The 26,276-nt window shown below is 35.6% G+C and overlaps 5 protein-coding genes across 9 annotated transcripts; 2 read left to right on the forward strand and 3 right to left on the reverse strand.

The window, feature by feature from the left end:
• Positions 1-542: 542 nt before the first annotated feature.
• Positions 543-4,770, reverse strand: LOC147278906 (sulfite exporter TauE/SafE family protein 3-like). Of its 3 annotated transcripts, XM_086249823.1 has the most exons (12): positions 3,893-4,770; positions 3,470-3,629; positions 3,002-3,202; positions 2,860-2,924; positions 2,468-2,495; positions 2,287-2,366; positions 2,137-2,223; positions 1,981-2,031; positions 1,624-1,845; positions 1,415-1,508; positions 1,096-1,236; positions 543-997 (listed from the first exon to the last, which is right to left on the reverse strand). In XM_086249823.1, the coding sequence occupies exons 1-12, from the start codon at positions 4,106-4,108 to the stop codon at positions 921-923; spliced, it is 1,422 nt and encodes a 473-aa protein (XP_086105949.1). In that variant the 5' UTR covers positions 4,109-4,770; the 3' UTR covers positions 543-920. The 3 variants fall into 3 exon arrangements, with proteins under 3 accessions (XP_086105949.1, XP_086105948.1, XP_086105947.1); XM_086249822.1 differs by having other exon boundaries at positions 1,096-1,203; positions 2,137-2,366; XM_086249821.1 differs by having other exon boundaries at positions 2,137-2,366.
• Positions 4,771-9,641: 4,871 nt separating this feature from the next.
• Positions 9,642-14,400, reverse strand: LOC147278907 (signal peptide peptidase). 3 transcript variants are annotated; one of them, XM_086249824.1, is made up of 12 exons: positions 14,280-14,400; positions 14,023-14,115; positions 13,269-13,384; positions 13,016-13,167; positions 12,792-12,877; positions 12,202-12,329; positions 11,928-11,978; positions 11,502-11,588; positions 11,316-11,385; positions 10,846-10,982; positions 10,556-10,633; positions 9,642-9,990 (listed from the first exon to the last, which is right to left on the reverse strand). In XM_086249824.1, the coding sequence occupies exons 2-12, from the start codon at positions 14,060-14,062 to the stop codon at positions 9,910-9,912; spliced, it is 1,026 nt and encodes a 341-aa protein (XP_086105950.1). In that variant the 5' UTR covers positions 14,063-14,115; positions 14,280-14,400; the 3' UTR covers positions 9,642-9,909. The 3 variants fall into 3 exon arrangements, with proteins under 3 accessions (XP_086105950.1, XP_086105952.1, XP_086105953.1); XM_086249826.1 differs by having other exon boundaries at positions 14,023-14,134; positions 14,280-14,347; XM_086249827.1 differs by having other exon boundaries at positions 14,023-14,112; positions 14,280-14,334.
• An 848-nt stretch (positions 14,401-15,248) lies between these two features.
• On the forward strand, positions 15,249-19,537 carry LOC147278908 (Rhomboid-related intramembrane serine protease family protein). Its single transcript, XM_086250262.1, has 8 exons — positions 15,249-15,282; positions 17,626-17,846; positions 17,955-18,050; positions 18,142-18,227; positions 18,447-18,487; positions 18,606-18,772; positions 18,854-18,916; positions 19,173-19,537. Exons 1-8 carry the CDS (start codon positions 15,249-15,251, stop codon positions 19,338-19,340), a joined length of 876 nt encoding a protein of 291 aa, XP_086106388.1. The 3' UTR covers positions 19,341-19,537.
• A 422-nt stretch (positions 19,538-19,959) lies between these two features.
• On the reverse strand, positions 19,960-22,903 carry LOC147278909 (Tetratricopeptide repeat (TPR)-like superfamily protein). Its single transcript, XM_086252463.1, has 4 exons — positions 22,704-22,903; positions 22,221-22,381; positions 21,164-22,075; positions 19,960-21,049 (listed from the first exon to the last, which is right to left on the reverse strand). The coding sequence occupies exons 2-4, from the start codon at positions 22,323-22,325 to the stop codon at positions 20,156-20,158; spliced, it is 1,911 nt and encodes a 636-aa protein (XP_086108589.1). The 5' UTR covers positions 22,326-22,381; positions 22,704-22,903; the 3' UTR covers positions 19,960-20,155.
• A 477-nt stretch (positions 22,904-23,380) lies between these two features.
• Positions 23,381-26,050, forward strand: LOC147278910 (uncharacterized). Its single transcript, XM_086252465.1, has 3 exons — positions 23,381-23,737; positions 24,971-25,062; positions 25,269-26,050. Exons 1-3 carry the CDS (start codon positions 23,582-23,584, stop codon positions 25,675-25,677), a joined length of 657 nt encoding a protein of 218 aa, XP_086108591.1. The 5' UTR covers positions 23,381-23,581; the 3' UTR covers positions 25,678-26,050.
• The last annotated feature ends 226 nt before the right edge of the window (positions 26,051-26,276 follow it).

Raw genomic sequence — 26,276 nt, forward strand, 5'->3', positions numbered from 1 at the left:
AATTATGTGCATCTGCCCAGATTGGGCTCATCTCTAAGGGATGAGATTCCAACAGTGACTTTGATAGTACGAAATTCGAACAACCCTTTAAGAAATGCAAAACATATTTGTTTTAACGTTCAAAACTTGAGAGCTAAATTTTAAATCTTAAATTTGTTAACATTCAAAATTTCAGAGTTAAAACTTAAAATTCTAAGTTATAAATAGGAACTGCCGTCTCTACCCGAAGTTGTGTATGTTACACTAGTGTCAATTTTATTAATTTGGTGGCTCAGAAGTCTGAAATTAAAGTGGCTGGGGGTTGCAACTTTGACAGTTATCTTGCATAGAATGTAGAATGGAACTTCAAATTTGATCTGTCATAAAATGACAAGCTAATTTGCTTGCAGTAGAGATATGCATAATTAAAGTGGCCGACTTGCAATGGCTAATTGATGCCTAATAATTCACAACACATCACCTTCGGAATTGGGACATTCAATTCCATTCAAAAGCTGTGAGAGTAAAACATTCATTGTATGTAACCAGAATGAGAAAAATGAAGCATTCAAAGTCTTCCCTTCGGTTGGGATATATGATTAAACTATGAGGTCTTAGAGTACATTCTTAGTTCTAACCAAAAAAAGAAGAAGAAGAGCACATTCTTAGTTCTTATCACTTTGGTCTCTGGTCGATTGCTGATGGTGAAGCATAAAGTCTTATATTCTTCTCCCAAACAGTTCCAAAAGGTTGTGTAGTTTTCTAATGTACATTCGTGGCAACAAGGGACACCCAGAGCTTATAGTGAAAAGAGACTAACTAAGAAAACACTATACGACGAAGTTGAGAAAACTGAGAGAAACAAAGGGTCAAATTTCATCTTACTGACCCACAGTTTGGAGCAAAGCAAAAAAGAAACTGAGAAAGATGCATGCGCATTCCTACTTGCAAAGGTTTTCAAAACCCATGTATTCATTATGGTTAATCTTCCAAATCATGTTTGCTATGCCAACCCCACCTGACAAAATGAAACAAATGCCTCTCATAATCAAGGGAATCAACATAACTTGAAATTTACATATTGGGCACTGTCCAAACAAAATAGATAATGCTTACCTAGTGAGATTGCACTAACAAATATTGTAAAAGCTAGGATGAAGATGATTAGAGATGCCCTTCCAAATAATATAATCAGCTTTCTCACAATATGCTGTCCTACAAAGGCTGCAACGGTAGCCACAGCCATAAAGTAAAGAGCTGCGGAAAAAGATTGCAATACCATTAAGTAAATACAAATTTAGATGAACCATGGACTCTTATGTCTAGAAACAAACTACCTTGCTCCGTCTCTCTACTACAAGTGCTAAGTAATCAAAAGGAGAAAAGAATGACAATTTGTAGAGAATTATCTTAGCGTTGCAGGGATATAACTTACCATAAGGAACTGGAAAACGTTTTAGAAGGTAGTATTCTACAACAGACATGGATGAGGAGAACGTCATTGCAAAGGTGGCTGTGGCACTGGAGACCTGCAGCAAAATCATCAACGAATTTTAGGTCCGACTAAATTGATAATGGTTAATTCAAAAATTCTAACAACTTTAGTGATGACCATGTTCATGTCGAGGAAAATCACAAACTTACCTGAGGGGGGATTCCCAGCTCCAAAAATAGGGGACCCATAATAAATCCTCCGCCTAGTCCAAGCAACCCACCTACGATTCCTGCAATTACACCAAAGAGACAGTAGATAAACAGCTGGTGCACCTGCCAATCTGTCCCTCCCTCTCCCTTAGATGCTATCACCTTCTCTCCCTTGTACAGGCCAACTGCCTCATACAAAGATACACCAATAGAAACTGGGATCTGCAAAACATGGAAATAGTAAATCATTCCTGACTGCTCCAAGAATTGAATGTTAACATGTGACATGTACAGAAACAAATATATTTACACACAGTGTTGGAAAACAGTGGAGGCTACATGTGTCCAATGTAGTACCTGTAATAAATTCACTACCCAATATGTTGTAGAACATTTAGCTGTGTGATTCTGTGAAAAGGAGATGAAAATTTTCCAGTTAGCTCTGCAATGTCATATAATCAGGGGAAATAGCAATAAAAAGTTTCTGATAAATTAAGTTAAAACAAGAAAAACCTGGGCAATTTGCAGTGCAAGAAATGTAACCCAGACAAAAACCAGAAGTCCAAGCTCCTTCCAGTAAACATTCTCAATAATAGAGACCTGAAATGAAAACAACTTTAAAAACACCTTCAAAATGATAACAGCTTCTGGAAAAGAACTTACCTCTGTCTCCTTGGCTTCCTTTTGCTGGTCATTGCCTGGGCCACTTGGAAGAGGCTTGTATTCCACATCCGCACCAGCACCTGGTCGACCAAGAAAATAAATGGGCTGATTGCAGAAATCAACAAGAAGAAAGAATTTACACTATTTTTTACGACATAAGAGTAACAGTAGGTCAACTCACCACTTGATTCCAAACGCTTAGCGGCCTCCTAAAATTCAGGAAAAGTGATGGTTAGAAATACATTTAGCAATGTTTATGCATTTCAAGAGCACTTGGACCACATGAAATTGAAAGACTCATTGTTTTTAGTGTACATATTGCTATGGAGTCAGAAATTCCATTCCCAAAGAGAAGTGAATTTTGAATTTGGACATCACTGAATATGAAAGTACCAAGGTGAGATGACATATTGTGATCCTTGAATTATCTTAAATTTTCAACAAGAATCAGAACTCTTCTAAAATCAATGAAAAATAATTATGATTTTAAGCTCAAAAGAATGACAGACTTCAATTTCTTTTTGGAGTGTACTCATATTCTATGCACAAACTGTCAGAAATTTATAGCTTTACCTTCTTCAAAATGGTTTCCTTTTTCCATGTTTCCACACCCTTCAAGAATGCCTTTGTTGATGTGCCTGCAAAACAACCAGAATAAGTGGTTGGGTTATTCAAGCATAATGCCTACCAAGTGGAACTTAAAAATGACCATTACCTATAAAGAGAACAATAAGCAAAATTGTGACCATCCAGTCAGCAAAGATCACATTGAAAGCCACTCCTATACTAATCCCCATCATGAGCATCGGTTGGATGAGTAATGCCAAATCATAGTCAATAATGGGCATATCAAGCGTGGGATGCCTTAGCTTAAGATTATAGTAAACAGTTGATGCAGCTGCACCCATGATCATACCTGGTACAAAACAAACAGAATCTGTGACTAGAATTTAAAGCTTATTCACTAAAATTATTGTGAATAATTAACAAGGCCTTAGAAATCTAAGTGTCATGACGAGGAAGGAAAATCGGGCGACAGTGCTTTTTGCTATCAGACAGTCAAGTGGTTTCAAAACTCTTTGATTCAATTCAAACAGCATGACAACAATACTGATGGCTTGTGAAGTAGTTCAACCTGTACTGTGTTACATAATAACCATTTCAAAGATACATCTTTTCTTACATTTCGATATAGCTGTTGCTGACTTGGGATCAAACCCAACAATTAGGCTAAGCATAGGAACAAAAATACCACCACCACCAACACCACCTACACTCCCAAATGCTGCTCCACAGAATCCAATAAAACTACCCAAAACAATTTGCCAACCAAATTTCATTTCCTGCAAAACAAAACTCACAAAAGACCATTATTAAAATCCCCTTAAAGCTAGTTTTCTACAATAAATAACATAAATATAACAGAGCCATTAGCAAGGAGTACATAATCTAATATACTTTTGCTTAAACAACCCAATAACATTTTACTTCTGATTGCATCTACGTAATGCGGTCTTATCCAAAAGCTAATGAACCCATACACACAAATTAGGCACACTTAAATATTAGACACAAAATTCAATGAAACAAGCTATGTGGGATTTACCGGCCAAACATGTTGATAACCAGAATTGTCAGATTGCCATAAGAAATTTACAGCTCTGAGAAGGAAATCAGAATCAGATCCCTGTGTTCCATTGAACCTCGAAGCTTCAAGTCTCAGGCCTCTCTCGGCCGAAACCAACACAAAAGCCAATGCAAAGTTGAGCATTACCATTGCCACAGATCTCAAGCCCTGCATTTTCGCTTCAAACACAGCCATGTCAAATTCCGAAACTTACCATCTTTTCTTCTCAACAAGCTCTCTCTGTTTTCACAATGTCAAAACTAGCCAAATGATGGCTGTGTCGATAGCAGAAAGCTACCAGAGAATCGTGGGAATATTCTGTTTGGTTCCCGAGAAACCAGGCGAGAAAAGACAAGCGAGAACGCTGAATTTCCGTATGCCTGTTTGTTAGGCCCTCCCCGCTGGCGCGGAACTCACTCAATTTTTGACTCGCGGAGGAAAAGATTGTGACCGCGAAAAGCTGAGCGCTCGATTGAAAAAGGAGAGATTTTTCCCGAGAAAGCAAGAAAGAAAATGCGAGACAATGTTGAGGAGTTTTAGCAGACAATGCTTGCTAGAAATAGAAAAATGAGAGAGACAAAAAAGCTCGCTCGCTCTCTCTCTTTTTGTTTTGTTTTTGTTTCTGGGTTCGATGGGACTATAAGAACGGGTGGTGATGTATGACGAGTGATGAAGTGGGTTGAATCTGAATCTGAAGAGAGAAATGAGAGAGTTCGGGCATTACACGACACATTTGTAAAACGTGGTCGTTTGGATTCTTCTTCTTCTTCTTCTTCTTTCCTTGTTTGGATTCAGCAATGTAGCTCAAGAACAGAGAGAGACTCAGAGAGAGAGAGAGAGATGCAATTGGCTTATGGTATTTCGGTTTCTTCATTTGTGCGTCTCTGACACGTGCGAGAATGGTTTGACGTGTTCTTTTGGAAACAATTTTAAACTTTTTGGATAATTAGGCTTCTTTTTTTTTTTTTTTATTAAGAAAATAGAGGAGAGATGGTGATGAGTTAAAGCCTTAAAGGGAAGGGATAAGAGGAGTGATAGTGTGAAAGAAAAATGGATAAAGTGAAGGATATAGGCTATATAGCCTATAGGTGTAATTTTTTTTTTTTTGACCAATTGAGGTGTAATTTTATTTAATTTGTTTTATAGAGGTGAAAGCCAGGGGAGATTTTGGAAAAGAAAAAGTGTGAACATCAAATTAATCTGTATGCAATTAAGTTTCCTAAAAAAAAAAAAAAATCTCTATACAATTGGAGTAAGGAATGCTACACATATCTAAATCAAAAGAATTATGCAATTGATACACTTCATAGCTTGTGAAATACATGCATATTTGACAAAATAAAAGGCAATAGACAAATAATGTCAGGCAAGATATGATTATTTTGTTAAAATCAATCACGGTTTGTCTGTTTTATCGATTTGCGTGTTAGTCTTTTCTCATATTCTTATTTGAATATATTATAAAAAAATGAAAGTTTAAACAAACGCACATAAATAGATTCATATAATCTATGATTATTTTTCTAAAACGGATCACTTTGTCCGCTTGCACTTTAACCTTTCCCATATCCTTGTTATAGCACACGTCTCAAAAAAATGATACGGCTTGGCTGTTTTTGGACCGTCGTTATTAATTTTTTTTGTTGACAAAAAAAAATTTTATCTTGAAATTAATTAGTGACAATTAAACCAAGCATTTATAATTAATTCCAACATTATGGTGCAACCTTTTTATTGGACACTCATTTCTCTAATTTCCCCAAATGGAATGCTAAGATTTCAACGATAATAAATTTAAGGAAACTCTTCTTCAAAAGATATTTTGCACACTTACATATCACGAATAATATTGATACAATGACAATATTATTTGGTTTGCACTCTTACAATTAATCTAACATAGCATGTGTATAAGATATAAATTTATTGTTGTTGTACAAAATATGTAAATGAAAAATAAGTATGGCCTCTATTTTAATTTTTGAATCTATGGCCTCTATTCTTCAATTTTGTTGATGGAAGATTTATGACAACTACACCCATGAATATGATGAAAGCCAAAACAAGAAAATTTATGTTGAAACTTCATGAGCACTATACTACTTATGTTGAAACTTGAAACAAGCCGCATTGTAAATTCTAATTCTTATACTCCTATATAACTATATATATAATATATCGGACCTTTTCATCAATTGTTAATCAAATTTTAAAAATTGTTAATCGAATTTAGATAAATAACCACACATGTCGTCATGCAATGTAATTCATGCACGTCTTCATCTCAATCACACATAGAATAGGTGTTTCGAGAATAAAGTTCACATTAAAAATTATAATTTGACATAATATTATTATTAACTTAATCTATTATCAAATGATATTCCTTCTCATAATCTGTAATAAATGTGTCTTTTTGTTAACTACTAATTTAATAGGTCACGTGGCATGCTTAACTTTGGCCATGCATGGACAATTGCTGGCCATAATCTGTCATGATTGCGTGCCATGACAATTTAAAATTTTAGTAAGTTCATTAATGAGTTAATTAGAGGCCAGCTTTTTTAAGGAAGTGCACACTGTTTTTCCATCTGCCTTTCTTTAATGGTGAAGATTTAAAAAATAAAAAATTTATGCTTTTCAATTGGGGATTTTATTTTGGTCAGTGCTATTCAGACCACCCTATATTGCTGAGTTGACCACCATATTTTAAAATTCTAATTTTATCCTTAAAACAAAAAATATCAATTTTGTTCGTCGGATCATTATCTACCAAAATATTTATGGTTATTCGACAGTTATCTGTTAAACATTGGTGGATTATTCGGTGGATAACCACCGAATAGAAATGAAAAAGGCATTCGACAGTTATCTGTCGAAATATTTGTATTTATTCGACACTTATCTGCCGAACATTGGTGGATGTTTCGGTAGATGACCACCGAATGAATCTGGGTGATTTCATCATGTTTTTGCAATAAAGGGTAAAATAGGAAAAAAATTGAAAAAAATTTATTAGCGTGGTCAATTCAGCAACTAAGGTGGTTTGCATAGTCTCACTCTTTTATTTTTCAATATAATCAACCTAATTTGACCAAAAAAAAAATGATCAACCAAATTAGGCTTGGTCACATGGTCGAAACAATTTATAGCCTCTAGAAATGTAAATGTAAAATGCAAAATGGCACTTTATTTTCTTCTTTATTAGTTAGTCATGTTTTGTTTAAAATGGACCCTCAATCTTGTTCCCACCATAATCAAATGTTCACCATTAAGTCCATATTTTAAATTATCCCCAATGCCTATCATTAGAACGTAGTGAGTTCATACAACATCATACTAATCCAATTTTCACACTACTTTAACTTTATGTACCAACACGTGATGGATAAGGATGATTTTTTTTTTTTTTTTAATTGTAAAAGGGTATAAAAGTTTCAACTAACCAAAGTGTCATACCCATCCCTTAGAAAAGAGTGACTACATTCATGCGTTTTATTGTAGTTTCATTTTAGGTTCAGATGAGCTGTTGTTCATGCTTTTTATTAAGAGTAGTACTAGAGGCTTTAATTCAAAATTTTTTGAATTCCAATTAATGTAAATGTACCTTATTTGTTCAATAATGTGCCTATTTTGATTATCGTTTATTTACAAAAATAAAAAAACTGTCATATTATTTTAAAAATTTTATTATTTACCGTGAAAATTAAATAGCAATGTAAGAAAACACAAAGAGTACCCTTTTATTTTTAACTTTTTTCTAATGCTCTCATCTATTTAGGATACGTTTGATTGAGTTCTTGAATTTATTTGACATAATTAGATTAACTATATAAAAAAAAAAAATCCCAACCAAGCATCAATTTCTTCCAAATACTAGGGGACAATTGACAGCGTTGACTATTATGCGTGGTTTATGGTCGCTCAACATCGATCGTGGATATTTCACACTAAATTTCACAATAATTAATGGTTCATAATCGTTCACTCGCATAGATAACTGTGTTTAACAAAATTTATATTCCTTATAATTCTTTTATACGCTCGATTTTATGTTCTTTCAGACTCTTCTGATTGATATATATGCAGGTGGGAACTGGGAATTACAAATTACAAAATTTACAATCATTCGATATCAATTCATTTGGACTGCTTCAATATCATCAATAATCATCATTGATATCCATGGCGCCATTTGTGCTATGCTACTTTTGCTTTTCATCGCTGATCAAATTGGCATGTGATCGTCTCAACCTCTATTTCAACATGGGTCCATCTTAAAATTAAAGCTAGCTAGCTGGACGCCTGGACCAATATATATAGATGCAAAGACAACAGCAAATCATGTATATATGTTAAACGTGAGGCATGCATCATGCATGTTATGTTGGCTTCTTCATTTTTATGTTTTATTCACATTCACTGCCTAACTGGATGGCACCACAACTCCAAGTCATACAAGGAGAGCTGTCTCACATTTCCACTCTGATATCATAATGTCCAATAAGCGCCATGTCGTTCGCTGGAGAAAGGTATATAGGCATAATCATGTAAAGCTGCTAAGAGGAAAACGACAATCGCTCAAGGTTGAATGTCTGTGGCCATTGCTCGATGGGTTTGCAGACTCATGTGTGTCTGAAATGAATTATGAAGTATTGCTTCTGTGGTTTAGAAATTAAAACATGTTTTGGAATACTGGATTTGATTATGTTTTTTTTTTTTTTTTTTTTTTATGGTTTAGTCTTGTTCTCTTTGTTAAGAATCTGACTATCAGCTATTCAAGAGTTGTTGGATTAGAGATCTGCAAACCAACTAGTTGGATTGTATACTCTGTATTCTGGTTTATCAAAATTTAAACAGTTTTATCATTTATGAAGCTTATAATTTTAGTGGTTAAGAACGTTCACTGAATACTCGGATAGTGTTTAAATTAAAGAACGGTGTACAAATCTTATCTATATAACAACCGGTTGTGGTATACTAAAGTTAGTGCTAGGACCACACACCACATGGTCCTAGCACTAATCTATATTCTACATTAGTGGTAGAGTTGGTTGTATACTTGTATTTGTGTAAGTATTGTGTTATATCTATCAGAAAATATAATATCATTGGAGACAGGGTGGGATTTTTTAGTGGGGTTTTCCTTTTCCTATCACTGCTTGTAGGTGTGTACATTTTACTAGAGTGGGAAAGGGCCCCTAGAATCCTCAGTTTTGCTTTCATAATCGTGAGTGATGACAACGATAGTCCTGTCTTCTCAGTTTTCACTTATCAACTTGAAGATCTTCTTACAATGCAACCAAGTCTTTACGACGACAAGGATGATGACAACCGCGATGTTGACAGCAGTAGCCTGACAACCGCAATGTTGACGGCAGTAGCCTGGCCCTGTGTGACGGATTGTGTCGCTGCTCCGTAGGTCAATTAGTGTAGCACACAAAGACTCCTACTGTTGCATGTTGAACTCACGTACATTTATAAATCAAACCAATCATGCATGCAACGCCCACATACATTTGCATTACGACAATTCTCTTGCTTTATAAGATGGGACTAGATCAGTGAGAGCTGAACATGTTTTGAAAAATTAAAGATGGGTAAGTTCCTTCCTAAGGCCACAGGCCCCTTTTGCTTCTTTCATGGTCTTCATCCTATAATTCGTTATTGCAATCTCAATTGGAGGGAGGGGGAAGCATCAAACAGTCAAACCCATCAGCAAGATAAATGACTTTAAAATTCTATGAAAATTAGATAGAAAAAAAAAAAAAAAATGGCAACGTTTCTGTTATCCTAAACATGGTATTATGATAACTTATAAGGTGCTGAAATATTATTTTCTTCCTCGATTCAAAGATCTGTTACAACGGTGTGCAGTCGCATAAATAGCCAAGATAGGCTTTAAAGGCATTTGGGAGCCTCCAACAGAAAAACAGTGTTTCTTTTTTGAGCTGGAAAGTTTTTGGTCTGTCTGTGGCTTCTCTCTGTATTTCAACTTACTCCACCTTTTTGCTAAATTTCTCATCACTACCTTCTTGAGATTTTGCTGCAGTCTTTGACTCGTCAAACTCCAATAACTGCATCATATGATAGAGAGATCGACACCTCAATCAGAAAAGTATTTTAGGAGATAAATATATTTCGGCATTATGCTTATCGTAAAATGATATTGCCATTGTCAATTTGTCACAGTTTTCATCTTTTCACCAGTGTATCAGGATAACACACTGAACTCTGAAGACCTTAAACAAACTTGTGCTTTAGTTTTTGTTCATTCTTTCCCTTGATAGCAAAACTTAAACGGTTAAAGCCCCTCTTAACATTGACTTCAAGAAAACGTATTAAATAACATCAATATCTAAAAGAAGGATTGTCGAGTCATTGGCTCATACCACATCAAGGCAAATAATACATTTTCTTTTAATTAAAAAAAGAGCCTAAGAACCCCTACAAGAACCAAAACCACCAGTATGGTGGGATTGAATAAAATTATTTCCATTCTTTTTGCTGCATGTATCATGTATGATGTATGATTATGCTAGTTACTGGATCATTTCCTAGGTAATTATTCACTATCACTATATGTAATTGCATAACCAACACAAATCGCAGAAATGAGAATGCAAGGGTGTGAGAACTAACCGGTTTAACATCACCATTCCAAAGGCAATGAGCAGCCAAAAATCCAATAACAGCTGGTACAATATACAACAGTGCAGGCTGTACACAGAGAACAGAGGGAGAATCAGCTAATAAAATTTATTGAGAAGCGCTGGGGAAACCAAAGTTAATGTAGTGGAAAGAAAGTGATCCATATAATATAATGGGAACTTCCACCGACATCAAGCCATCTATGTATAAAGTGAGGGGATCATCCCCCTGCATGTACTAGGTGAAAAAGAAAACATCAACCGCAATTATGCAATACTCACCTGTGCTGCCTGAAACCAGTTCATTACAATAATTGTGAGGACTAAACCAGCTGTGTATCCCAAAAATGCACTCTTAAAATACTGGCCCTCTTTCCCTCTAGATACATCAAATCGCAAAGCCAGTGCCACAAAAATACCTGAAGGGAAAATGAAACACCCAAAGTGAGTACCAACTACCCAAGGAAGAGATTTTCTGAGGCTTTTTTCTTTATTGGATTAGTCTACATAATACGTGCTGGTTGGCAGTGTATAATACACACTCTTACAGTTCAAATTAACAGCTTGGCTGCTAATTCATTAAAAAGAACGAAGTATATTTTCATGGAAATGACAATGTATTTTAGGTCCACATAATCCAGAAACTCTAATAGAACTAATTTGATACCAAAATCACAAGTAACAAACCACAGCTAACTTTAATAAAATCATGCAGCAGATACTCGATAATAGAATGAAAGTTTAAACCTCACCAGGGATTACAATATCACCAAGTCCAAGCATAGAAAATGGACGTGCAGAATCTGCTGTGGGGAACAACAGCTGCAGACAAATTAAATCATGATTGCAAAAAGAATATTAAAAGTTTAGAACACATCATAAGACACCAATATAGACTGGAAAAAAAATCTCGATTAATATGGATATGGAGTACAAACCTTTATAGGAGCATCAAAAGATTTTGCAACACTGACCATAACTGGAGTGAAGAAAACCCAGAATATATCATACACAAAAAGTCCAGCCTGCAAGGCATATGGACCAAAGATTAGAAATATATGTACAATTGTACATATATATAATATGAAGAGTACATGGAAAACATGAATATACATGTTTGTATATATATATAAGGTATTGGTATCATAAAGCCTTTCAAAATTTTAATGATCAGAACAAGGAAACGGGGACACAATCATAGTGAGTCAGTGACAGAAAATACTAGAGCAAGGGTTAGAGCAGTGATGACAGAGACAGCAACGAAGCTGATGCGGCACAATTGGTGGGAAAGGGAATCAGCAGTAGAGTGAAATTATTAAAGGAAAAAAAAATATACAGGGGAATCTCCGAGTCCAACTTCTTACCAAAAGGATGGCACCGGTCTTAAAAGACCCAAGAGAAAGCATTTCAATTCCCTGCAAAGAAAGATAATGAAATTGTTCAATACACAGTTCTTGATAAACTATATTGTCCACACAAACACTACAGATTAAATAAACATTTCACAACATACACCAACACAAGATTTAAATTCAAAAGAGAATAGAAAAATTGCCACAAAAATAAATTAATAAGAAGATGATTGTTACAGATGATAAGGAACATACTCAAGTATCTATTAATTGGATGATGACAGACCTGAATACAAAAGGCGAGCCCCAATATATTGTTAGCCAGCCAATGCTTCTTTGAAGCATACCATGCACAGAAAAAGGTTCCAGGGATTGCAGCAAAAATCTGAGATCTTGTGAACTCAATCTCCAGAGCTGTGTAAGAAAGGTGTAAGGAAAAATATCATTCTGCATGATGCAAGCAAGATAATGTCAACTAGATCAAGTTAAAACTCAAAAGACTCGTAAGACTAACAACACTGTTTTAACAGGACAGTGGACTCATCTTAAGAAAAGAGAAGTCATTAATTAACTTAACTAAGATTTAACTCTAAAGTTATACAGTATCCAATAAGTTATCCCAGAAGTTCCATTAACTATATCCAACAATACTTCAAGCAATTTTCTTAATTTTTCGACCAAGTAGATTTACAGCATTCAAAGAGCACCTAATTCAGCTACAGTAAATCTAAATTGGAGTTTTGAAATCTCAAAAAAAGAAAAAAAAAAATTCTACCGCACAGAATGTGAAAGACAAAAATGAAACTAGTGACGCAAAAATGACTTAAGAATCATAGGAATATATTCACATTAAAAATTCAAAAGGAAATCACATACAACGGAAATATGGAAACTGCCAGACAATAAGGTCCTTATTCCAACGCTCTGGCAAATAACGTCCAATAGCAGGTAACAATGTTGCTCTGTAAAGAGAAGAAAGGTGGGGTGAGAATTTTTTTTTTTTTTCAATTAAAAAGGGAGATATAAAGAGAAGTTTAGAATTAATATAACATTGGATTTTTTTTTTTTTTTTTAAAAGACCCTATAAAGAAAGGACGTACGAGAGAGCGATGATCCCAAGCACAAAGAAATAGCACGTCAATACAGCATTGACCAAGTCTTTGGATAAGAACTTAAAGAGTAAAAATAGTGATAACAGCATCGCACTCCCAACAAATGGGAACCGCATTGCATGCTCATTAGACATCGTCTCCTGCATGAGTGAAATAGCACCGTTTATGAAATTTCAAAGCAGGGTCATGAAGAGAAAAACAGATGCATCAAAAACCAAATAAAAATGGCAGCTGTGCTTACTGTAGGTGGAGTAGGCTTCACAGACCGGTAGCAACCCACATAAACTGTGAGACATGCAGTCAAAACTACGTTAAGGTTTGGATCTACGTTCACAACAAGTGGTGCTAACGTTAAACCTGCAGCAAAAAGTAACAACCGCATGTCACTGATGGTGAAGCTCCACTGCCTCTAGGCAGTTAAAACTAGCCACACATAGCTAGTCAATACCAAATGAAATCAAGGGCTCTTTTATTGAAAATGTGGATATTTAGTTGTTAACTGCCAACCATTCTTGAACTTCAACCATGGCATTTACAGCAAATGCGTTGCAAATTTTACTAGACAAATGAGAATCCATTGCACTTACAACACTAGGATCAGACATGGAAAACGAATGGGTAAATCAAAACTCAGAACTCAATGCCATCCTAAATCATATTGGTCTTAAATCAAATCTATGGGTGGCTCTGTCATTCCCTGAACCCTGCCCCTACTTTCTTGCACTAACAGCAATGCTATAAACAGACATTGTATTCTAGTTCTTTAAGAGTATTCCAAGGCCACTACTGCTCCTTAAAATTGATGCTTTTATAGACTAACAATGTCATTTTTATTCAGTGAAAGACCCATGTAGGTTAGAAATCTTCATAATTTTACTGCCCTCTTGCCCATTGAACAACTCAGTCTCAATTTTCTCTATTCATAAAGCAAATTATCAAATTCTAATAAACGATAATTGACAACCAAATACCAAATTCTGAATATAAGAGCAAACCTGCTAAAGCGATATTCGCAATACGCTCAACGTTCCTCATCGTTATATATCACTCCAACAGAAAACGCTTCCGATCAAACTGAATTCGGCCTCCTTGGTAAAAAAAAAAACCCTAGAAATATAATCAATTGCAGTGTGTAACAATTAACAAATCGAATTTTCCTAAAAAATAATCTCAAATCTCAATTTTTGAATTTATACACAATTTTGAAAATTAACGAAAACCTCGCTCTTGTAAGAGAGGGAATTGGCCGTACCAGTGGGCCGCGACGCAGATGATCAAAGATTTTCTTCCGTACAGATCGGAATGAGAGTGATATTTAGAATTTGATAAATTGCAGAGTTAGGGTTTTAACTGAGGAAGAGCACGGAAATGAGGATTAAAGTGAGAATTCAAAGCGCTGACAAGAAGACAGCACTGTTAGATAGGGTTTGGTGACTGCCAATGAGAAACGTGTTTTTGTGAGAAATAAGTGGTCAAATTGACAAAAGAGTCGTTTTCGAAACGTGGCGGAATGTGATTGGTGGTGAGGGTGAAATTAAAGTGTTAGCGGTTGGTATTATTTTAGTAACTTTCGTTTAAATTTCCGATTAGGATACGTTGCACCAGTCTTAAAGTTGACGACAGATTTGGATCCTTTTAAGCGAGCCACGTAGGTTGACGTCTAGCTTCCAATCATATTTTGCCATGTCGGATTTTGGAACCTTTAAGAATCTCCGCTCCTAGTTTTTACACATGATGTCAATTTATTTACTGTGGTAATTTTTCCATGTAGCTAAAGAATAAATATAAGGCATAAATTCAATTTAGACACGTAACTATATAAGCTATTTCAACGGAGTCCATGAACTTTAAAATATTTCAAATATACACCCGATCTATTATCTAAATTAAAAAATGAATTTTTATCCATTAATTCGTTGAGAGATCAGTTAAATGACAGCTTGACTTTTACTTGACAACGTGGCGCTATCTCAGCAAACATTTCCCGCCAAATGAGCGACACGGGCCTACAATTTAATAATAATAGAGAGAGTGAGAGTTTGTGGGCCCGTGCCAGGGGTTAGGTGAACCCATATCGCTCATTTCCCGCCAAATGAGCGACACAGGTCCACCTAACCCCTAACACGGGTCCACAAAGTCATCATCTCTTTCTCGCTCGTTGAACACAAGTGAGAGATTTATATTCGAATTTGGGAGAAACGTGATGTTATTTATAGACTAAATGGTCAAGAGAGCGCTCGACGAGCATGAAAGAGGTGATGGGTGTGTGGGCTCGTGTCAAGTAGACATGTGTTGCTCATTTGGCGGGAAATGTATGCTGAGTTGGTGCCACGTCGCCAATTAATCCCCGTTAGCAAAAGCCAAGCTAACATTTAACTGATCTCTCAATAAATTGATGGACGGAATTTCATTTTTCAATTTACATAATAAATCAGGTGTATATTTGAAATATTTGAAAGTTCGTGTACCCCGTTGAAATAGCATATATAGTTATGTGTATAAATTGAATTTATGCCTAAATATAAACTTGCATTATTGTCATTCTCCAATATATTCACCTCACCTATACATACAGAAATGATTACTCGTCCACCATAAAGCAGAGAATTTCACGCTTATCTAACCACCCAGCAACCATAGAGCGGGAAATGTAATGATCAGGACCGTCCGTTTTTTAGGTCCTTTCTTAAGAGTCGTCATTATAAAAAATTAGCTAAATTCGTAATTGTTTGGTCATCCAAATTGTGCAGAAAAATACAATTTATTGGATAAAAGGCTAAATGATGTTGACAGTAATATATTGTCTAAACAATTTCCGATTTGGCTGATTTTTTGTAAGGGTGATATTTGAATGATGTTCTAAAATATGAACAGTTCCGATCACTGAAATTCATTGCTGGGTGGTTAGGTGAGCGAAGAATTCCTCACTTTATGGTGAGCGAGTAATCATTACTGCCTATATATATATATTTTTATACTAATCTTTATACTCAATTAACTCACAAATAAAGATAGGTGCTCAAGAAAGTGTTTGTGTCCAGTGTTCAAATAAATTCTCTTGAAAAATGAAAGGTCTGTTTGAGACTGTTTATGTATAAAGCGTTTTTGTTCAGTAACGCTTTTATTATTAAAAGCGCTTTTGTTAGAAACACATAATTTTTTTTTTTTTTTTAATCCAAGTGTTTTTTTATAATCCAAAAGTGTTTTTAATTTTTTTTTTACCAAACACAAGCACAAGCACTTTTATGCCTTTAAAAACACTATTAAACAAACCCAAAAATACAATTACTCATGTCAATTAGTAATATTAACAATTGTCCAAAAATAATGTGTAAAAAAAAAAAAAACTATATAACTGACTATTGTTTATGGTACTTGATAAACAGTTACAAGAGCGTCCGAATTCTAGCGTCAAGTGTTCTAACGCTAACCCTAAGTGTTTTTTGAACACTAGACGTAAATATTTAAAAGTGGACTAACTTCAAATGTTTTTAAAGACCTATTCCTATTTGTCCCGCCTATTTCCTTATCTTTTCAATGGCAAATTCATGAATGTTTCATAGTGGGGACAAGATGAACAAAAATATCTTACTTCTCCTTTTCTCCTTGGCATGTCAGTGAAAAAAATTACTGTGGCTAGACACATGACGCGCTCCTCCTCATATCCAAACTTAATTGTCTCTTTCACGAGCATTTCTACAAACACATCGCCCACTAATTTTAAAGATCAAACTAGTATTTATGGAGTCAAGCATATAACATTTAAGGGAAGAAATATGAGTTCACAAGTTTTATTTATTTATTAATTAATCGTTGTTCATGAAATTTGAATTCATGACTTTATCCGACAAAAATAATTTGATATAATTTACTAGACCAAATGGTCATCGACCCCTATTGCACCTATTTTGATCTATTGTGCGTATGTCTTTATTAATTGTTGTTATGCTGAGGAGGGGTATTGAACTTTAGTGCACAGGGAAACTTCTATGCCCTTTCAACTGAATACTCCAACAACTGAATATCTTAATTAATTAATTAATTAATTGCAATAATAATAATATTGTTTCTTTTTCTAAAAAAAAAAAAATCTCCTATAATAACATATTTTAACATGGAAAAATTATAGGGTATAACCGATATACTGTCACGTGGTATAACTAATCCAATACGTAAGAGTATTACTGGACGATGTGTTTATATTAGTAGGGTATAGTATTAATAACATATACTTATATTATAACAAATAGACCGGTGATACTACGTGTCAATATAATGGTTATACAGAATAATTTATCCCAACATGAACCATCAACCATGACATGACAACCAATCGTAATAATTATTTTTCTCCTATTTTTTTTCCTCTTCTTTTTTTGGCCATGTCCTATTTTTTCTCTTGTTTATTCATATAATCATTATTCATACAAAATAAAAGAATAAAAGAAACGAAAAAGAAGAGAAAACCAAAGACAGAAAGAAGGGGGAAGAGGAGCAGAGCAGACATACAAAGGGAATCTCTCTTCCCGGTCTATCTGCAATTCCGAATCCTCAAAGCCTCAAAGCCTCAAACCCAAAACCCCCACTGGAGAAATGAGTCACTTTCATTTCCACCATCTTCAAACACTCACTAAACCTCACTGCTCTTACTCAGCCCACCATTTCATACCCATCACTCATTTCTCTCATCACCCTGTTCTCACTCTCACCCTTCCTCATCGTCTCTCCAATCCCCAAAAACCCATCAAAACCCACCTCTCTTTTCGCCCTCTTCCCGCCACCGTTCGATCCCGCACAGTATGCAGGTCGAACGGCTCAGGTAAATCCTCCTGCAACTGTTTTATTTTACAGCCAGTTGGGTCTTTCAATTTCTGTTCAAGCAAGCTTATAGTATGTTTAATTGCTAGACCTGGACATTCTATCACAGCCAGAAGATCGACGGAAGCCGCACAGACGTGTCAATGGGATATTTTGGATTATTCTTGTTAATCTTGGGATATACCTGGCTGATCACTTTTTTCAGGTCTTTGTTTTATGATGAAATTAACATAATTTTCAACATGTACTTGGGCTTACAATTTAGAATTAATTTATCTTTTTCTTCTTATAATTAGGTTCGTGCGATTAAAATGCTATACCTGTACCACAATAGGCCTGCATGGTACCAGTTTCTAACAGCAACATTCTGTCATGCTAATTGGTGAGTCCTCTTTACTTTAAGAGCTGCATAAAACCCAGATGTGAAACTATGTGCCTGTTAGCTTGATATACATTGTTGGCGCATTTTCTAACAGCTTAAGCTTTTGAGTTTAGTGGCTGTCTGACAGTGTATATATGATCAATTGATCATGTAATAAATTAAGCTAAGCTACTTGTGAGTTGTGACATGTATGTAATCAACATCTCTCATTCTTTTCAGGAAACATCTTTCAAGCAACCTTTTCTTCTTGTATATTTTTGGTGAGGGTCTCTTTCTTTCCTTCTTTTTTTCCCAATAAGGTCAATGCAATACTGAAACCGATGCTATATATTCAAAATAGGATATTGAAATTTGATAGTGTCTTCCTTCCTTCAACAGGAAAGCTAGTTGAAGAAGAGGAAGGAAATTTTGCACTGTGGCTGTGTTATATTCTTACAGGCGTTGGAGCAAACCTTGTTTCATGGCTTGTTCTACCAGGAAATGCAGTTTCTGTTGGAGCCTCTGGTGCTGTTTTTGGGTTATTTACAATCAGTGTTCTTGTAAAGGTATTCCCATCTTAGAATTTGAATACCTTGTGACGAGATGAAACGGTATGTGCTTGACCCTGTTTTGCTTAATGCATATAGATGTCCTGGGACTGGAGGAAGATCCTTGAAGTGCTTATATTGGGCCAATTTGTTATAGAGAAGGTGAGCTGAGCTTTTCAGAAAGAGACATTTTTTATCATCAATTTGTTTTAATTATTGTTGGATTATGTGGTTTGACGTTAAAATACTTTTAGATATCCGCAGTTCTATTAGTTTGTGCGTATGTGCTTGTGCATTTGTTTTGTGATTTTTGTTGTAATTGTTTCATAGATCCTTTAATATATATTATAAAGGTTTTTGTGTTTGTGTTAAGATTACCAATATAATTTATTTTGTTGCTATTTTTGACCACAAATAGGTTATGGAAGCAGCCCAAGCTTCTACAGCATTATCGGGAACCTTCGGCAGAGGCAATTCTTTGATGAGTATCAATCACATTGCACATCTTTCAGGTGCTCTTGTTGGTGTATTTCTAGTATGGATTGTCAGCAGAGTTCCTCCTGAACCTCCAGAGCAAGGAAGATAAAATTTGCAAAGGAAAGCAGGCAGAACTCAAACATAATTGTATAAGGAAACCAAACCAATGTGCTTGGCAGTCAATTTCCTGATTATCTGTGTTATATTTCTTGCGGATCATGTGTAAATGACGCTGATACTAATTGATTCAAGACAAAAAGGATAGAATTTGCCCAATTGGGTTTCTGATAAATCTGAAATATTAAACCATGCTTTGGATTTTGTTGCATGATATTGATACGCCTCTCTGGTGGGCAGGGCTTCAAATTCCAACTTTCCATCAACAATGCACACACACTGTCAAAACCAGATGCGTTTTCGAATATAACCTTAACGTTTGGGCTGATAACCATGGGCCTCGACCAGAATCTGAATGCCTGAATAATGGTTCTTAATGGCCCATAAGGGCCGATGCTAGGTAATAACTAAGAAACCAAAAGGTAAGATGCCTAAAAGCTTGGGTTCATAAGAGGCTCGATGTAATAGAATGCAACTCTGTGCATATACCGACAATGCATTGCATTAGTCAAAACCATTTTTATCAAGGTTTAAAATAGATGTAAAGAAAAATAATTCATTCCTTTAATATATCCAAATCAAATTAGCTTTTACATAGCTACACGTCTTCATGTCCTTAAATGTCAAGAACTATATTGATGATTGATGTTGGAAGGTACATGGTGAAACATTTTGGCTTACAATGCATAATCAGCGTGCTAAAAAACAAGCAATGTTCATGAAAAGGAAAAGTTCTCTATACTATCTACAACATTCATATGCTGAAATTTCTTCTGGGAGGATTATATGAATTGTATAAAGCAACCTTCAGTTCAAGAACACAACTGTACATGACTGTGCAAACTGACCATAAACACCAAGCTGCCCTTGAGACTGCTTCCGGCATATAATTGGCAACCTTTCCCCATATTTACAAGTATGAGACAGATTCATGGATTTTGGAGCAAGCGATGAGATGTCTAATGAAAAATCACCATCTCTCAACCCCAGTTTGCCTTTTCTAGTTGCTGAAGCTGAACCTTTTTGATCATTTGTAACTACTGATGGTATCTGTAACAGATTGGGATGAAAGGCAGTTGCAGATTTCTTTTGATACTTTTTCTCCAAGCTCTCAAATTGTATCTCTTCTGTTTCTACCTGGTGGGTTTTTTCTTTACTCTTAACAACACCCAGCATTCTATTTGCCTCTTTTGTTAATCCAATTGCACGCCAAGCATCTGCAACAAGCAAGATAGTAGATTTCTCTGGCTGAACACCAAACTCTTTCATAATCTTGAGTATTTCTTCAGCTTTCCATGGCAGCTTTGCTTCTCCAAATCCCCATACTAAGGTCTCAAATGTCTTCAAATTGGGAGATATTCCGTATTCGCACATCTTATCAAATACTTTAATCGCATGCTCCATTCTGCCAGAACTGCACCATCCACTGATGATAGTTGTGAAAATCACAACGTTTGGGCGGACTCCGGAATTAATCATGGCTGTCAATAGTTCTTCAGCTTTCTCCACTTCCTGAGAACGCACATAACCTTTAGCAAGAATGCTGTATGCATGTGCATCTGGTTTTATGCCGGCCTTCACCATATCATCAAAGATTTGCGTACACTTCTCCATGAATCCTGCTGTGCTCCAGGCATTCATGATGGTGCTAAATGTTATCACATCTGGTTTGACCCCAAATTCTTCCATCAACTTCAGGACCTGAAAATTAGTATATATATAATTCTCTTAATGATTTTCAAAACTTAAAACAAAATACCAGTTTGTGCAACTACAAGAAGAAACAACTAGACAATGTTGTAGGTCATAACTCACCTGATCAACCCCATCTCTATCCATGGTGTCAACAAAACCTTTAACCAGTGAATTAAACACAACAATGTTAGGATGCAGCCCAAGATCTTTTATCCTGTGCATAAACCTTAAGGCCTCCTTCAATTTACCTTCTTTACAATAACCACTTATTATGATACCACAAGTTCGCTCGTTGGGATGCACTTTGTTGTTCTGCATCTCTACAATCATTCCTTCCGCCTGGCTTGTCTCTCCATTTTGAGCATAAGCTGTTGCTATTGTGTTGTAAGTAACAGCATCGGGTTTCATTCCAGAAGCTAACAACTTATACACCACATTCCATGCCTCCATAATGTTCTTCTTCTTACACCATGCTCTGACTAATACATTAAAAGTCCTTATATTTGGTTTCACCTTTTCGTCTTGGGACATCATCTCAAGCAGTTGCAAAGACTCTTCAGGCTTACCAGAAATCCCATACCCTTTGATTAAAGTGTTATAAGTGCTAGTAGTGGGTTTTAATCCACTCTCCTTCATCTTCCTAAAGGTTTCCATGGCTTCCTCTGTGTTCCCAGATTCGGCAAAAGCATTTATAACAGCATTGAAAAATATTAAATCAGGCTTCATTCCATTCTCTTCCACCTGTGATATAACTGAATGTATGGACTCAAAGCGCTTCTGGATGGTCAAGGCAGCCAGGAGAGTTGTGTATGATATCAGTGATGGTCTGTGTCCTCCTACAATTAAACCATTAAAAATGGACTGGGCTTCCTGGGGTCTCCCTCTCTCTACCAAAATGTTCATTAGCTTCGTTCTTGAACGCACAATTCGGCAACTATCTTTGGTCATGCAGATAACGCAATGGGGTTGACTAGACAAATCTTTAGACTTTGAAATTGGATGCAATTTATTCTTATCATCTGGATGATTTTCCTGTGGGGTTCAAAATATCAAAATAACATCGAATTTTCTTAATACACAAACCTTCTTAAACTTCATTATTAACAAATAAAGCACACACCAGAAGCAGTACAATAGTCCAGCACATAATCAAATCATTGAGTTGATGATACAATACCTTCATTGGCAATGCTTGAACCCGTCCATTTGCAATAGTGGTAGTTGTTTCTTCATTTTTTTTTATTGTTCTTGAAAAAGCCTTCTCTTTGCCGGATTCTCCCATATGGGTATGGCTTTGTCAACTTGATTATGGGTTTGAGTGGACCTCTTAACTTCGCACTGAATACACAGCAAGACCACAATATGAATCTTTTCCATTTTCACATTTTTGGGTACTTAGTGAGAAAACAATGATATACCAGCAAATCAAGCAAGGTTCTTTATGTTCAAGTTGCTTGAACATTCTTGACCCAAAAAGAAAAGCAACTTGATATTAAGAAAAAGTTTAATCGCAAGATTAATGTATATCAGGAAAACCCAAGAAACAAAATTTTAGATAGTGCCAAGCAATTCTATTAAAAATTTCAATCTTCGCAGTAAGTGATACTTTGAACATTCAAGCTATTAGGAAGCTCTTTGGAGCTAGAGACAAGGTTTGTACCTGTTGGCGTTAGAGATATGGCAGGCTTTTGCAGGCAGAGAGAGGCTCTGAATTTGCTTGCAGACTTTTTATAAGGCATGAAAATCTAATCTAATCTCACAAAGGGTGAGAGACAAAGTGATGGGGATAAGGAGGAAAAGTGAGGCTCTGAAAATTTTCCAGAAATTGCTTCTTATTTTTCATTTTCTTTTTTTGGTCATAACTCATAAGCTTTTGTTTGACAATCATGAAAATATATTTCTTTGCCCAAGTCCCAACAAAAAAAAAATTATATATTTCATTTCCTGTACATATATTTTCGTTTCGATTAACAATAAAAATCTCTAAACACCCACCCACCTTTTCTAATAAAAATCTACAATAATAATAACAAATTAATAATAGCATTAATAGCATTATCATTGCATGAACTAAACTCAAATTCTAATACAATGTTTCATGACGAAAAATGTAAAATTATAAAGAATAAATCAACAATTTATATCAAACTAATGTCCGACTCGGCACTGCAGGCCAACCAATTTAATCCCGTTTGTATTATGGGCCGGATCACCGTACATGGGTCTAGCCTGCGCACTCACCTTAACGTAAAAGGACGTTTCTGCCCCTATAGCAAAATTTGGTTCCCTTCAGAATTTTAGGAAAATGACTTTCTGCTGCAAGATGAATTCCCGGAAAATTATAAAAGAGAGAGAGAGAGAGAAAATCAAACAATATTCTTCTTTCTCAACCATTTCTTTAATCAGAAAAAGCACTGTGATTAGAACATAGATTAGAGATTCATCTGAATATTCAACCCTTTTCCAAAGGCGCACATGAACACCCGCAAGCCATAATATAATTCTAGATTTTCTGTGTCTCTGAAATCTTTCTGGGATATGTTGAAGTTGTGGAGATTGTACCAGAATTGCTTATGTGCTCACCCTGTTAAGACACAGGTTATCAGCTCTGGTTTGATTTGGGGTTTTGGTGACATAGCTGCCCAGGCCATCACTCACTCCACGGCCAAGCGCCACAATCAAATCCAAATTCAGGTATTTATTTATACCGCATTACTGGAACCCTTTCTTTTCCGTCAAAATTTATGGCCTTTCTTGCTCTTATTCATTGTTTGCTTAAATGGGTCTCTCTTATTTTCTCTTGCATTCCATCTTTTAGCCCTTGTTCTTGCATTTGTATGTCTGTGTTTAGGGAACTTCTTTCATGGTTTGGTGGAACCCTTTCTATTCTCAAATTTCTTTCAACATTGCTGGCACTTCTTGCTTTTGTTCACTATTTGCCGAAATAGGTCTCTCTTATTTTCTCTTACATTTCATCTTTTAGCCCTTGTTCTTGCATTTGTATGTCTCTGTTTATGGAACTGCTTTCATGCTTTGCCTGGTTATGATTAATTGCTCTTTTTTAATTTCATTGTTGTTTTTGTTGTTGCTATTTTTATCTTCAAGAAGCGTAGACCTTGTTGCTTAATTAATTGCACTGATTCCACATGTTTAGGGAAAAGGTTTCGCACCCGCATTTTCTCTGGTTTGTTTTCACTATTATTCTTTTTGAACAAGCAAGCAAAAAATTCCAATTTCCCATTTATAATTTTAGGGAAATATGGTCGAGTTCCTTGAAATCACTACCTATTACCTTTTGTTCTTGAACATCTTGTTAAACTTCCTATGAAACCTGTAGTCTCTTTGTCATAGTTGGAGATTATCTTCACTGAAATTGATAATTTTTCAAGCCTAATTGGGTTTGTGGATCATCTGTGTAAAGGCTCCTAAATATTTCTTTTATCTACGGTGACTGTTTTCCAAAATGGTGGAATTTTTAAAATTGATTGGGGTCTACATCTTTTCCTAACTTTTGTTTTTGGCCATTCCAATCACCAACTTCTCATTAGTCACCACAGTACCAGGACTTTGATTTTATTTATTATCTAATGAAGCGATTTGCGAGACCAGAATATAAATGTATCCTCTGTAGTTTATTGGGCTCCTTTCTTCTGTGATGTTCTACCAATGACTGGTGAAATGTCCTGTTCGTTGAGATTATCATTAACATATTAAGCCAAGCACCTTGTAAGACATTGCAAGCATGAGCCCAATTTAGGCTATATTTTCTTTCCTGTTCTTTATTTGTTAATATATGAGAGAAATATAACAAAAACTCTGAACAGTTTTGTATGACATGATGTGATGTGTGTTTGCTAGACATTGCGAGCAACATACTGTTTATTACCTTTCTCTGTTATTAGAATAACAAACTATCTTCAATCACAGGATGAAGATGAAGAATTAAAAATCAATTGGAGAAGAGTGGCTACAACCAGCTTGTTTGGGTTTGGGTTTGTTGGGCCAGTTGGCCACTTATGGTAAGCATTTTGGAAAAAGGCAAAAAAGTTCTTACATTCTGAGTATGTGGACAAGTGATTATGTTCTAGAATTTTACAAATTAAAGAACCACACTAATCACATGAATTTGAGGCTCCTCTTTAGTGACGTCAGTGTCTTTCCTCTCTTTTCTTGATGTATTTGTATTCTCCAGCTTACCTGTTTGATTTCTATTATCCTTTTGCAGGTATGAAGGTTTGGATCGATATATAAGGTCACGACTCCTAATGCGACCAAATTCATTTCAGTTTGTTGCTTCTAAAGTTGCGATTGATGGGCTCCTTTTTGGGCCATTGGATTTACTTGTGTTTTTCACTTACATGGGGTTTTCTTCTGGAAAGAGTGTTCCTCAAATCAAGGAAGATGTAAAAAGGGATTTTCTCCCAGCCTTCGTTCTGGAAGGAGGCGTATGGCCGATTGTGCAAGTAGTGAATTTCCGATTTATACCTGTGAGGTATCAGCTCCTCTATGTCAACTTCTTCTGCTTGTTGGATAGCTGTCTTTTGTCATGGATCGAGCAACAACAGGATGCTCCATGGAAGCAATGGGTGAAATCTATGATACGTTTTAACAAAGAAAAAGGTGAAGGTGGATGATTTCCCTTCAACTAGTATTTCAGCTTGCATCGTAGGCCTTGCTTATTATAGTCGAAGCACACATCAGAAAAGTAAAACAGTTGAGAGAGAACACTAAAGGTACCAACTTAGTTTTATGAAGTTGGGAAGTGATGGATTTGCTCCCATGCTCATCTAGTTTCCACTTGCAATACAAGTTGGCATTGATTTTAATTCTCAATCCATGTTTCAATAAAGATTCTACCGATTTTCTTTGCTACTGATTCTAAGATCTTGTTGGGTCTTGCATCCATTTGAGTATTGTCAATTAAGTTTTCTTCTGTCTTACACTCTGTAATTAGTTACTCTGGTTATTAAATACCAGGAAGGAAATTTATAGGACATGAAATTTGATTTGTGATCTCCTTGTTTCATACTTCAGCAGTACCAATTCACTTTGTATGGAACATGCTAAGCTCAACCGCGTGACAATTCGAATCAGTATTTTTCTTTCTTTGCTTAGTGAATGGTTTTGGGATCATGGGATGAGACCCTTTTTGGTGAAAAATTCTTGGATTCTCACAAGAGTGGGGGTGCAATTTCTGTTTATGGAGGGTCTCACACCTTAAATTTTTTTCCAA

Source organism: Dryas octopetala, chromosome 7 (genome assembly GCF_963921425.1).
Source record: "Dryas octopetala chromosome 7, drDryOcto1.1, whole genome shotgun sequence".
In the NCBI taxonomy this organism is placed as follows: Eukaryota; Viridiplantae; Streptophyta; class Magnoliopsida; order Rosales; family Rosaceae; genus Dryas; species Dryas octopetala.

Coding starts and splice junctions, on each gene's coding strand:
- LOC147278906 (XM_086249821.1), bottom strand. CDS start 4,108: ATGGCTGTGTTTGAAGCGAAAATGCAGGGCTTGAGATCTGTGGCAATG. Junction 2,032..2,136: donor TTGCACTGCAAATTGCCCAG/GTTTTTCTTGTT, acceptor TCCTTTTCACAG/AATCACACAGCTAAATGTTC. Junction 1,846..1,980: donor GGGTAGTGAATTTATTACAG/GTACTACATTGG, acceptor CATGTTTTGCAG/ATCCCAGTTTCTATTGGTGT.
- LOC147278907 (XM_086249824.1), bottom strand. CDS start 14,062: ATGAGGAACGTTGAGCGTATTGCGAATATCGCTTTAGCAG. Junction 12,330..12,791: donor GCAGTTTCCATATTTCCGTT/GTATGTGATTTC, acceptor TTTCTTACACAG/CTCTGGAGATTGAGTTCACA. Junction 9,991..10,555: donor GGAATGGTGATGTTAAACCG/GTTAGTTCTCAC, acceptor CATATGATGCAG/TTATTGGAGTTTGACGAGTC.
- LOC147278908 (XM_086250262.1), top strand. CDS start 15,249: ATGGTCAAGAGAGCGCTCGACGAGCATGAAAGAG. Junction 15,283..17,625: donor GCTCGACGAGCATGAAAGAG/GTGATGGGTGTG, acceptor TGGAGAAATGAG/TCACTTTCATTTCCACCATC. Junction 18,773..18,853: donor CAATCAGTGTTCTTGTAAAG/GTATTCCCATCT, acceptor TAATGCATATAG/ATGTCCTGGGACTGGAGGAA.
- LOC147278909 (XM_086252463.1), bottom strand. CDS start 22,325: ATGGGAGAATCCGGCAAAGAGAAGGCTTTTTCAAGAACAATAAAAAAA. Junction 22,076..22,220: donor TTCAAGCATTGCCAATGAAG/GTATTGTATCAT, acceptor TGAACCCCACAG/GAAAATCATCCAGATGATAA. Junction 21,050..21,163: donor ATAGAGATGGGGTTGATCAG/GTGAGTTATGAC, acceptor ACTAATTTTCAG/GTCCTGAAGTTGATGGAAGA.
- LOC147278910 (XM_086252465.1), top strand. CDS start 23,582: ATGTTGAAGTTGTGGAGATTGTACCAGAATTGCTTATGTGCTCACCCT. Junction 23,738..24,970: donor ACAATCAAATCCAAATTCAG/GTATTTATTTAT, acceptor CTTCAATCACAG/GATGAAGATGAAGAATTAAA. Junction 25,063..25,268: donor GGGCCAGTTGGCCACTTATG/GTAAGCATTTTG, acceptor ATCCTTTTGCAG/GTATGAAGGTTTGGATCGAT.